Consider the following 11,748-nt stretch of genomic DNA (forward strand, 5'->3'; position numbering starts at 1 on the left):
AAGAGACCAAACCCAGATTAAATAATAAAGGGAAGGAATGAAGAAGTAAAGGTGAGTGAAAGGGTCACAGGATGAAAAATGTATAGAAAGCATAATAAGGCCAACGTCTTATTGAGGAGAGCTGTGACACTGAACAAGACTGATCCTTATATTGATGGCAAACTGTATTAAAGTTACTCAGAAAAGAAAACTGCATATGGTGTACCTATCTCACCGTGCAGATGGTAAGTGGAGCTAGGATTTCAGTACAGATCTGAGTTGAGAAGCCATGATCTTGTCACTATATACAAAACCTCCTCTGCCATATGCACAGGAAAAGGCATTTCCCCTGGCTTTTCTTTCTTTTTTTTTTTTTAAGTGTTCTTTGTTTTAGGGAACAAAATAATACTTTGGGGCCCTTCTCTCCACCAAACTAACATAAATATTCAGCTTTCCTAACTGTCAGTTGGGACAAATGGTGAACCATGAGTATTGCCGCTGGTAGGTGACTGACAGCCCAGGCAGGGCTTGACGCAGAGGCTGACCAGACTCTCCTTGAACTCCTAGGAGCCGAGGTGACGTACATGAACATGACCGCTTACAACAAGGGCCGGCTGCAGTCCTCCTTCTGGATCGTGGACAAACAGCACGTGTATATCGGCAGTGCCGGTTTGGAATGGCAGTCCCTGGGACAGGTAATCTTTCTATGTTATATAAACTGAAAGTTCTGTCACCCTCAAAACTACCACCTTCATAAAGCACGCTACTGTAGATAAGGATACTAAAACCTACAGCATTGATTATTCTTAATTATGTAATTTTAAGAGGCTCATCTCCCTTTTATGTGAAAGGATAAACCTTTCCTCATCAGGATCATCTTGCAAAAAAAAGTGAAAATTGCTATGGCTTCAATGCTTTTGTAATTCATAGGCTGCTCCTAGATTCCTGAGAGCAGGTTGCTATGTAATTTACATCACCCAGACCTATATTTTCAGGATGATATTGCATCGTCTATGAGACAGAAGGAAACAGAAATTCAGTATAGAGTAATATGTCTTCAGATAGTAATCATTTGAGTTATTTCTTTAATCTCAAGATGAAGATTAAAGTTATCTTTCTCTTAACAAATGATTAACTTCAAATATCTTGAAAATACATTTTCACACACTTAGGATTTTTATGCATTTATTTGTGTCAGAGGCAATCCACAGATGATTACAAAATCACCATCTTTCCGTTAGTTATCCAGTGGCAGGAGGCTCCTGGTCATTGGATAGATACTTAGGAAGACTAGCCAACCTTCTCAGAACATCTTTTTAAATCAACACTCTCTCCTCTTCCTCTCCACACCTACACACAGATATTGTCTCCTCTCCAGCCCCCTATTTCTCCACAGCTCTCAAAATTTGGGATCATGCTATTATACTTAATCATCTGTCTTAAATTAGTGTTCCTTTCTCTTGTGCTTAACTATGTGGAATTTTTCTTGGTCTACCTCAGTGTGACATAAAGCATTGCTTAGCGGGACCCACGCATTAGAACAGATTTTAATTTACCAAAGTTGAGGCTAACCATTACATGAAGAATTATAATGCATTTTCCAAGACTTAAATGTATGTTATCAGCTTTATACTTTGTGAAGTTTTTCAGTGAATTCAATGATTATTGCTATCAATTACTACCTTGTATCTATGGTAAGTAGAAGAAATAATTGTTTCAATGAATTGAGGCTTTCTACTGTGCATTTTTCTAAGCATATAAAGAGTATAACCTCATTCCATTTTCACAGTAACTCTTTCTTGGAAATACTACTCTTGTAACTTTATCTTGCAAAGGAAGAAGCTGAGACACAGGTAAGTAACTTACCCCAGGGCACCTTTCAGGAAGTGGCAAAGCTGGAACTCAAACCCAAACCATATAGCTCTAAACCCCTCACTCTTGCTTCACTAATCTTTTACAATAAATACATTTAGGAAAAAATCATTTTCTTTCATGATCTTGCTGAGGTGCTAAGTTACAGATTTTCTCTCTCACCGTTTTCTGTAAGAAAATCTAACAACACAATTCATCAAGAAACTTTTTACTCACTGGAATCTTTCCAATTGCAAATCCGTAATGATATGGTGGTCATAGAATGACAACTACTCTTGCTCAATACTTGAGTTCTGCAAACTTGCTAATCTCTGGGATGAACTTCAAAAACTAGGAAGTCAGTATGTGTTTGCTTCTATAGACATACGTCAAAGGTATTTCAGGTTTAGTTCCAGACCACTGCAATAAAGCAAGTCACACACATATTTTTGGATTCCCAGTGCATATAAAATTTACCTTTATACTGTAGTCTAAGTGTGCAACAGCACTATGTAATATATGTGTGTGTGTGTGTGTGTGTATGCATACCTTAATTTAAGAATACTTTATTGCTAGAAAATAACAGTCATCTGAGCCTTCAGATATAGATGTAAGATTTTTGCTGGCAGAGGATTTTTGCCTCAACGTTGATGGCTGCTGACTATCAGGGTGGTGATTGCTAAAGGCTAGGGTGGCTATGACAATCTCTTAAAATAAGACATCAATGGAGTTGGCCACATCAGTTGACTTCCTTTCATGAAAGATTTCTCTGTAGCATATGATATTGTTTGAAAGCATTTTATCCACCAGAAAACTTCTTTCAAAATTGGAGTCAATCCTCTCAATTCCTTCTACTGCTTTATCAACTACGTTTATGTAATATTCTAAATCCTTTTTATTTCAACAATGTTTATAGCATATTCGTTAGGAATAGATTTCGTCTCAACCACTTTCTTTGCTTGTTCTTAAGAAGCAACTCCTCATACATTCCGGTTTTATACTGAGGTGGCAGAAATTCAGCCACACCTTTAGGTTCCACTTCTAATGCTAGTTCTCTTGTTATTTCCATCATATCTGCAGTGACTTCCTGCACTGAAGTCTTAAACCCCTCAGAGTCATCCATGAGGGTTAGAATCTACTCCTTCCAAACTCCCATTAATGTTGGTATGTTGACCTTCTCCCGTGAATCCCACATGTTCTTTTTTCAAGGTGGAGTTGTGGAGTTCTTCTCTTGTCACTCAGGCTAGAGTGCAGTGGCAGCTCACTGCAACCTCCAACTCCCAGGTTCAAGTGATTCTCCTGCCTCAGCCTCCTGAGTAGCTGGGATTACAGGCATGCACCACCACACCCAGCTAATTTTTGTATTTTTAGTAGAGATGGGGTTTCACCATGTTGACCAGGCTCATCTCGAACTCCTGACTTTATGCGATCCACCCACCTCGGCCTCCCGAAGTGATGGGATTACAAGCGTGAGCCACCACGCCCTGCTGACAGATGTTCTTAATGGTACCTGGAATGGTGAGTCCTTTCCAGAGGATTTTCAATTTAATTTGCCCAGATCTATCAGAGGAATAACTATGTATGGTAGCTATATAGCCTTCCGAAAGACTTGAAAGTAGAAATTACTCGTTGATCCCTGGGCTGCAGAATGAGTGTTGTGTTGTCAGGCATGTAGACAACATTCATTTCCTTGCCCATGTTCATCAGAGCTATTGGGTGACCAGGTGCATTTTCAATGAGCAGTAATATTTTGAAAGGAATCTTTCTTTCTGAGCAGTAGGTCTCAACAGCAGGCTTAAAATATTCAGTAAGTCATGCTGTATTCAGCAGTCCTATCAGCCCAGCTTTGGTCCATTTCTAGAGCACAGGTGGAGTTGATTTAGCATAATTCCTAAGGATCCTACAATTTTTATAATGGTAGATGTGCACTGGCTTCACTTAAACTCACCAGCTGCATCAGCACCTAACACAGTCAGCGTGTCCTATGAAACTTTGAAGCTAAGCATTGAATTCTCTCCTTTCTAGCCATGAAAGTGTACAGGGGTCTGACCCACAGATCCTGACCCAGCAACGGATGAGGGATGCGCATTGACATAGATATTTTGCCTGTCAGTCCGGCTGATGGTCCAGGCCACTCACAGACACCAAGGAAGGTGCTATAAAGAGTTGCAGCCACCAATCAGCCAGTGAAGCTCATATTTATTCAGTATAGATTAAATGACAAAGGTCTTGAGTAAACACCACTAGAGAGTAATTGACATTGCTGATTTCCCGAGTAGAAAGCATTATGCACCCTGGTTGACCAAAGGTTGGTCTTAGGACCACATGAGTAAATAAGCTATTTAGATAAAATACTCTACATTCCTTTGTATCTGTGTCCCAAGCTGTTAACTCAAGGTAAGGGTTAGGCTGCTTTTAGCCACAACCCTATCCTGAAACTTTTGCAAAACCTTCCAGCCTTCCACGGTTTGTGTCTATATCCTATAACTTCATCTTAAAATTTTTCCCACTAGCCTGACTGAACTCCCACATCTCCCCCTTTTCTGTTTTTTGCATTGGGTTCTGTTGACTGAAGCATACAGCTGTGTGCAGCAACAGGTCTGTCAGGCAAGGCGGTCATTGCTCTTATTCTGGCTTTGCATCCTAGAATTAGCAAATAACATAAGACGATCATGAGTATAATTAGCATCATTCTTTTCCAATCAAGGAGTGACCTGCAGCATTACTTGGCACTTCAGTTTGGTGTGTGCTGTTACTAAGGAGCCCCACTGGGGGTACGTTAACCCCTTCCAGCCAAGCAGTTGTGTTGTTAGAAGCTGGGAGGGGAGTGTCTGCCCAGATAACAGGGCTGAAAAAAAGGCAGATCTAGAAGATAAGCTTAATAGAGTGTAGCAGGTACAGGTGGCAGGTAAAGTGAGATAATTTTAAAAGATTAATAAAGCACAGTAAGGAACAATTATCTGGAGTGAATGGTGTCTGCGTCCGGAACAGGATTCACTCAGTCTTCTGACTTGTCTTCTTCAGCATTCTATCCATGGCCTGTGTTGTCCAAGGAAGGTGCATTGTCTGGGGCTGTGGGTCCTATAGGGTTATTTTCTTCATTTCTGGTACGGGGCTGGGTCCTAGCCATGCCATGCTATGGTTTGATGCGTCGTGCTGGAATCTAAAGAGGACCTGAGGGGGTGTGGAGACAAGCATACCCTCTTCCCCATGTTAATAATTCATTTGGACCACACCATACGTTACTGTTCACATCTTTCCATAAAACTGCAGGTTTTATGTCTTGAGAGGTTTTAGCAAAGTGCATTTCTACAGCTGATTGAAATTTGTCATCTAAATTTAAAAAATCAAGGGTAAATAAGGCTTGTGCCAATAGTGTTGCAGGGTCTTTACCCATACTCTCCCCTTTTTATTTTTTGAACATATTTTTAAGAGTGGAATGAGCATGTTTTACTATGACTTGTCCTTGGTGGTTATACGGGATACCTGTGGAATGTTGGATATTCCACATGTGACAAAATTGTTGGAATTATGAGCTGCCAGAAGCTGGACCATTATCAGTTTTAGTGTTTGTGGACCATTCCATAAATGCAAAAGTTAAAAGGAGATGTTTAGGCTGGGTGTGGTGGCTCACACCTGTAATCCCAGCACTTTGGCAAGCTGAGGTTGGCAGATCACGAGGTCAGGAGAGAGAGACCACTCTGGCTAACATGGTGAAACCCTGTCTCTAGTAAAAATACCAAAAAAAAAAAAAAAAAAAAATTGACCGGGCGTGGTGGTGGGCACATGTAGTCCCAGCTACTCGGGAGGCTGAGGCAGGAGAATGGTGTGAACCTGGGAGGCGGAGCTTGCAGTGAGCCAAGATCGTGCCACTGCACTCCAGCCTGGGTGACAGAGCGAGACTGCATCTCAAAAAAGAAAAAAAAAAAAAAGGTGTTTGATGACATATCGAGTGGACTCTCAAGGAAGAGCTTATGTGCACTAATTAGATGAGTGTTGGTATCAATGGATAAATGTACATATCTTAGTTTTCCAAATTCAGGGATGTAACATGTGTTTGCCATAACTGATTAGGTTCTAATCCTCTAGTGTTAGCATGTGTTGAAGGAGGGGACGTACCTGTGAACTGGCAATCTGGACATTATAGGGTAATTTGTTTAGCCAGTCTCTGGGTAAGTTGAAATTGTTTAGATAAGTTTCTCCAGCGTTGGTGAAAACATTGATGTGACTGTGTGGCTTAGTCAAGCAGTGATGTCATAACCTGAAGGTCTGCTTGATTATTGCCATAAGCCAGTGGGCCAGGCAGTGAGCTGTGGGCTTGAACATGTATAATAAAAGTAGGATGTGTATGTTGATCTAACAATTGCTGAAGTTGAAGAAAAAGAGCACGCAGGGCAGGCTCCAGAGTGTACTTAATTAGGGCTGTCTCAAGGTTCTGAAATAAATAAACCAAGTAAGCAGAATCACTATATTGATGGGCTGAGCAGGAAAATTCTCCAGAGCCAATATCAGAGCCTCAATCTCAGTTCTCTGAGTGCTAGTAAACCCAGATAGAGTGATGGAATTATGTGGTCTCCACCAAACTGCTGCTTTTCCATGTTTACCTGAACCATCAGTAAACAGTGTTAAAGCAACAGGTATGAGAGGCTGAACTATTTTTGTAGGCAAGATCACAGGAGTACAAGATAAGAAATGAAGGAGTTTGTCAGCAGGAAGGACATGCTCTGTTTGTCCTGTATAATCAGAGAGAGCTATTTGCACATCAGTAGATACTGGCAATACTGCTTTGAATTGCTTTTTACTTAAAGGACTCCTGATAATATCAGGATCATAACCTAGCAACTGATAACATTGTCTGCAACCTGAAATGGATGACTTTACTAAGTAACCGGATATAGGGAGAGAGTGTTTTAGTCCTGGTATGTGAGTAAAAAACACATTCTAGAAAGTGCAGTGCTGGGGGGTCATCTGTCCTATTCACCCTCCAGGGGAGTGTTTGGTGGGAAAAATAAATAACTGGATGGAATAATGGGTGTCTATGCAATCTAGCTGCCTCTGAGAGATGGCTTATTCTATTTCCTCGATTTCCCTTTTTGCTGCAGGAGTTAAATATCTGGGAGAATCCAGGACTGTATTGCCCTTTAAGATGGAAAACAGGTTTTGCAGCTTATAAGTAGGAATGCCTGAAGTGGGGCAGAGCCGGTTGATATTGCCTAGTAATTTCTAATAATCATTTAAGGTGTGTAAGTTGCTAGTATTTAACCTTTTGAGGTCTTACTGATTGGAAAGTTAGTATGTACCTAAGATATTTCCAAGGAGAGGACAGTTGTACTTTTTCACTAAGATATTTCCAAGGAGAGGACACTTGTACTACATTTCAGGTGCGATAATTCAATATTTTAGCTGTATTCTTTATGACAGAGGTATGTAAATTTAAAAGCGTTAGTTCCTTTGGGGCTGCAAGTAAAATATCATCCATAATATGAATAACCTTGCAATCAAAAAATTATTTTCTGCTGGGGAGCAAAGCTTGGTTTACATGACACTGACACAAGGTAGGACTGTTTAGCATTCCTTGAGGAAGCACTTTCCAATGAAATTGACAAGCTGGCCTTTCATTATTGATGGCTGGTATTATAAACAAATTTTTTTCTGTCTTTTCTGCTAGGGGAATCATATAAAAACAGTCTTTTAAGTCAATAACAATTATAAACCAGTTGTAAGGAATTGCCACGGGGGAAGGGAGCCCCTGCTGAAGGGGTCTCATAGGTTGCAAATTGGCATTAATAGCATGTAAGTCATGCAAAAGTCTCCATTTACCAGACTTTTTGGGAATGACGAAAATGGGTGAATTCCACCATTTGGTGGTTCTACATGTCCAGCTTTTAATTGCCCTTTATCTAATTAATGGGCCTTCTGTAATTTCTCTCCCTCCAGAGGCCACTGTTCTACCCAAATCAGATCTTGAGAGAGCCACATCAGAGGTAGGAGAGAGATCACAGTGGCCATTATCAGAAAGAGGTTTCTTTAAATTTTTAAATTTTACTCAAATCTTAGCATAGAATTACAATCTGAGATGTCACTTGTATATAAGGAGCACACGAAATTTTGCCATGGGCCGGAGAGCTGGAGAGCTGAGTAGGCAGGCCCCAGGGCAGTGGCCACTTTGCACTTGCTTAGGCGCTGTCGCTCTTTGTGTCTCTTCTTCTGTCCTGCTCCCTCCCACTGCCACCAGGCGGCTGCTGCCTGCTGGGCAGACCTTCCTGCACATGCTTCCTGCCCATCCCCAGCAGGCTAGCTTCTGCACACTGGGCCTAGCTCCTCGTTGTGTCGCTGCTGTGCAGGTCGAGTTTCTGGGAGCATTTGCTGGCTCCGGGTCTGCAAGCATCCCTGCTGCTGAGCCTTTCCTTCTGCCCACTGCTCAGTTGGTCGCGCAGCTCTGGCCTTTAATATTTTTTCTTATTTTTTTTATAAGCATTAAAAGAAATGGGTTTATGCATCTGATTGCCTTGTTGATCTTGCATTATTGGGCAGGCGAAGAGCTCCCCTTTTAATACTGCTTGTTTAAGACAGGGTCTCACAGCTGTAGCATACCCCCAGTCCTTTTTCCTATCTATTGGAGGAGGGGGCTTAGGCAAAACCTCCGTTTTCTCTTTTTTATTTTGGCCTGGTGATATCGGGGCTGAGGGAAGAGGAGGTGGTAAAGCAGGTGATGGTTCTTCCTCCTTCCTCTTTTTAGGATCTTCTGTGTATGATGGAGCCAGGGCTGACCTAACTAAGGCCTATAGCGTTAAAGATGATGCTGGGACCTTGCCCTTGCACGTGATGTTGTTTAAGATTTCTCCCCACTTGTTCCCAGAGCTTTACATCTAGTGTGCCTTCTTCAGGGAACCATGGGTTTTGGGATACAACAGTTTGTGTTAAGTCCCTTAATTGAGCCTGCCAAACTGAGACTCCAGCTGCTTAAAGAGCAGCTGTTTCAATACTTTTATATACTGTTTCTGTTGAGCTGATAACTGTTGTCCCGTGATGAAACCCTAACCTGAACAATCCCCCCGAACTTGGAAATCCTGAGCAGGAACCAATGACTTGCTGACTGTGCAGTTCCTTTTTCACCTTCATTTTCGGGGGCTCCATCGTGATCCTTTTGTAGTGTTCCTCATGCAGGAGGGCACCACGTGTGGGGGTCTGTCCTACAGACCTCAGCTGCAAGACGGATGAGACACATACTCAGACACTGATACTCAGTGAAAGAGCGGGCCAGGGGGCAGCTGGCACTAGGAGCCCAGGGGGCAGCTGGCACTAGGAGCCGAAGAGAGTTTTGCAGCCCCTCCAAGCTGGCAATGCTTGCATTTAGTTAGTAGAGATTTAATTGACAAAGGCTTTGAGTCAACCCCTGTGGCTAATTAACTTGGCTGCCTCCACCCTGGAGAGGGTTATCTTGCCCAGGAATGATCAAAGGTTGATCTTAGGACCAGTGAGTAAACAAGCTATTTAGATAAAATACTTTACATTCCTTTGTATCTGCGCCCCAAGCTATTAACTCAAGGTAAGGATTAGGCTGTTTTTAGCCATAACCCTATCCCGAAACTTTTGCAAAACGTTCCGACCTTCCAAGAAGGCTTGTGTGTATATCCTATAACTTCATCTTAAAAATTTTCCTACAAACCTGACTGAACTCCCACAAAAGTCCTAGATGGCATCTTCTTCTAATGAAAGGTTGTTTTGTCTACATTGAAAATCTGTTGTTTAGTGTATCCAGCTTCATCAATGATCTCAGCTAGGTCTCCTGGATAACTTACTGCAGCTTCTCCATCATCACTTGCTGCTTTACCTCGCACTTCTATGTTACAGAACAGTTTCGTACCTTAAACCTCATGAACCAACCTCAGCTAGCTTCCAACTTTTCTTTTGCAGCTTTTTTTTTACCTCTCTTGGCCTTCACAGAGTATAAGAGGGTAAGGGCCTCACTCTGAGTTAGACTTTGGCTGAAAGGAATATTGCAGTTTGATCTATCCAGACCACTCAAACTTTCTCATGTCAGCAAGAAGGCTGTTTTGCTTTCTTAACATTTGTGTATTCACTGGAGTAGCACTTTTAATTTTCTTCAAGAATTTTTCCTTTGTATTCACATCTTGGCAAACTGCTTATCTTGGCTTTCTACGTGCCTTTCTCACTGAGGTTCATCATTAAGAGCTTTTGATTTAAACTGAGAGATGTAGTGGGGCACGGTAGCTTATGCCAGTAATCCCAGCACTTTGGGAGGATGAGGTGGACAGATCACCAGAGGTCACGAGTTCGAGACCAGCCTGTCCAACATGTTGAAACTCCATCTCTACTAAAAATATAAAAATTAGCTGGACATGGTGTTGGGTGCCCATAATCCCAGCTACTCAGGAGGTTGAGGCAGGAGACTTGCTTGAACCTGGGAGGCAGGGGTTGCACTGAACCAAGATTGCACCACTGCAGTCCAGCCCGGGTGACAGAGTGAGACTCCATCTCAAAAACAAACAACAGACAACCCACTAAACTGAGAGATGTACCACTCTTCCTTTCACTTCAAACTTAGAGGCCAGTTGTAGGTTCATCAATTGGCCTGATTTCAATATTGTTGCCTCAGGGAGTAAGCGGCCGAAGAAGAGAGAGAGAGGGAGACAGGGCAACAGCAGGTCTGTGGAGCAGTCAGAACACATGCAACATTTGTGGATTAAGTTCCCCAACTTAGATGGGTGCAGTTTGTGCTGTCCCAGAACAATTGCCATAGTAACATCAAAGATAACTGATCACAGATCACCATCACAGATACGGTACTAATGAAAATGTTTGAAATATTGTGAGAATTACCAAAATGTGGCATGGAAACATGAAGTGAACACATCCTGTTGGACTAATGGAGCCAATAGACTCGTTCGAGGCAGAGTTGCCACAGACCTTCAATCTGTAAAAAGGGCCATAAGGCACAGTGCACGAACACAAGGTATGCCTGTATATTCCTCTCCTTCCATCAGGTGCTCCACTAGAATTCCTGGCTGCAGGGAGTCCTGTGGGAAGAAAGAGAACACCACCACAGGCTTTCCACACAGGGGTCTGGATTTGTGTGTGAAATTCAGGAGCTCCTAAAAACACCACGAAGGAAATGAAAAGTACCACGCTGACAAAGCAAACAAAAGACTAGCCAGCATGGGAAGCCGAAAGAAAAGAGCACAGTGGTCTTCAACCCACAGGGCTCTGGAGGCGGGAGGCTGAAATAGGAGAAGCCAGGAAGGAAAATGTGAAAATCCTCTTTTTAGAAAAAGTCACATTTATGCTTTTCAAAGAAATCCTCTTAAATGAACTGTCAGCCTGAAGTTGAATGTGGGGTTCAATAGTTTTATTGGTCACAAGAATCTGGCATCTCTAGGGAGGACTGATTTTCAAATTGTGCATTTTAGCATAATTAGAACAAACAGGAATAGCCCTATTTAAACTTCATCAGTGTGTATTTTAATCTTGGTCTATCTTTATTGTGAAAGAACTAAAAGGTTTATATGAAAGCAGGCCATCTCTTGGGGTACAGGTTTATAGGTTTAGATGAAAGCAGACCATCTCTTAGGGTACAAGTTTATGGGTTTAGATGAAAGCAGGCCATCTCTTGGGGTACAGGTTGATAGGTTTATATGAAAACAGGCCATCTCTTGGGGTACAAGTTTATAGGTTTAGATGAAAACCATCTCTGGGGTACAAGTTTATAGGTTCAGATGGAAACGGACCATCTCTTGGGGTACAGGTTGATAGGTTTAGATGAAAATAAGCCATCTCCTGGGGTACAGGTTGATAGGTTTAGATGAACAGGCGGTCTCTTGGGGTACAGGTTGATAGGTTTAGATGAAAACAGGCCATCTCTGGGGTACAGGTTGATAGGTTTAGATGGAAGCAGGC

General features: G+C 42.1%; 1 protein-coding gene across 3 annotated transcripts in view; it reads left to right on the plus strand.

Moving 5' to 3' along the window:
- The window catches only part of PLD5 (phospholipase D family member 5), a 422,250-nt gene that overhangs the window by 293,841 nt on the left and 116,661 nt on the right, over positions 1-11,748 (plus strand). For all 3 annotated transcript variants that reach the window (XM_023216268.1, XM_023216269.1, XM_023216270.2), the window contains one exon: positions 547-674. In XM_023216268.1, the coding sequence (XP_023072036.1) occupies positions 547-674 (128 nt within the window). The remainder of the gene's footprint in view (positions 1-546; positions 675-11,748) is intronic.

This window comes from Piliocolobus tephrosceles, chromosome 1 (assembly GCF_002776525.5).
Source record: "Piliocolobus tephrosceles isolate RC106 chromosome 1, ASM277652v3, whole genome shotgun sequence".
Classification (NCBI taxonomy): Eukaryota; Metazoa; Chordata; class Mammalia; order Primates; family Cercopithecidae; genus Piliocolobus; species Piliocolobus tephrosceles.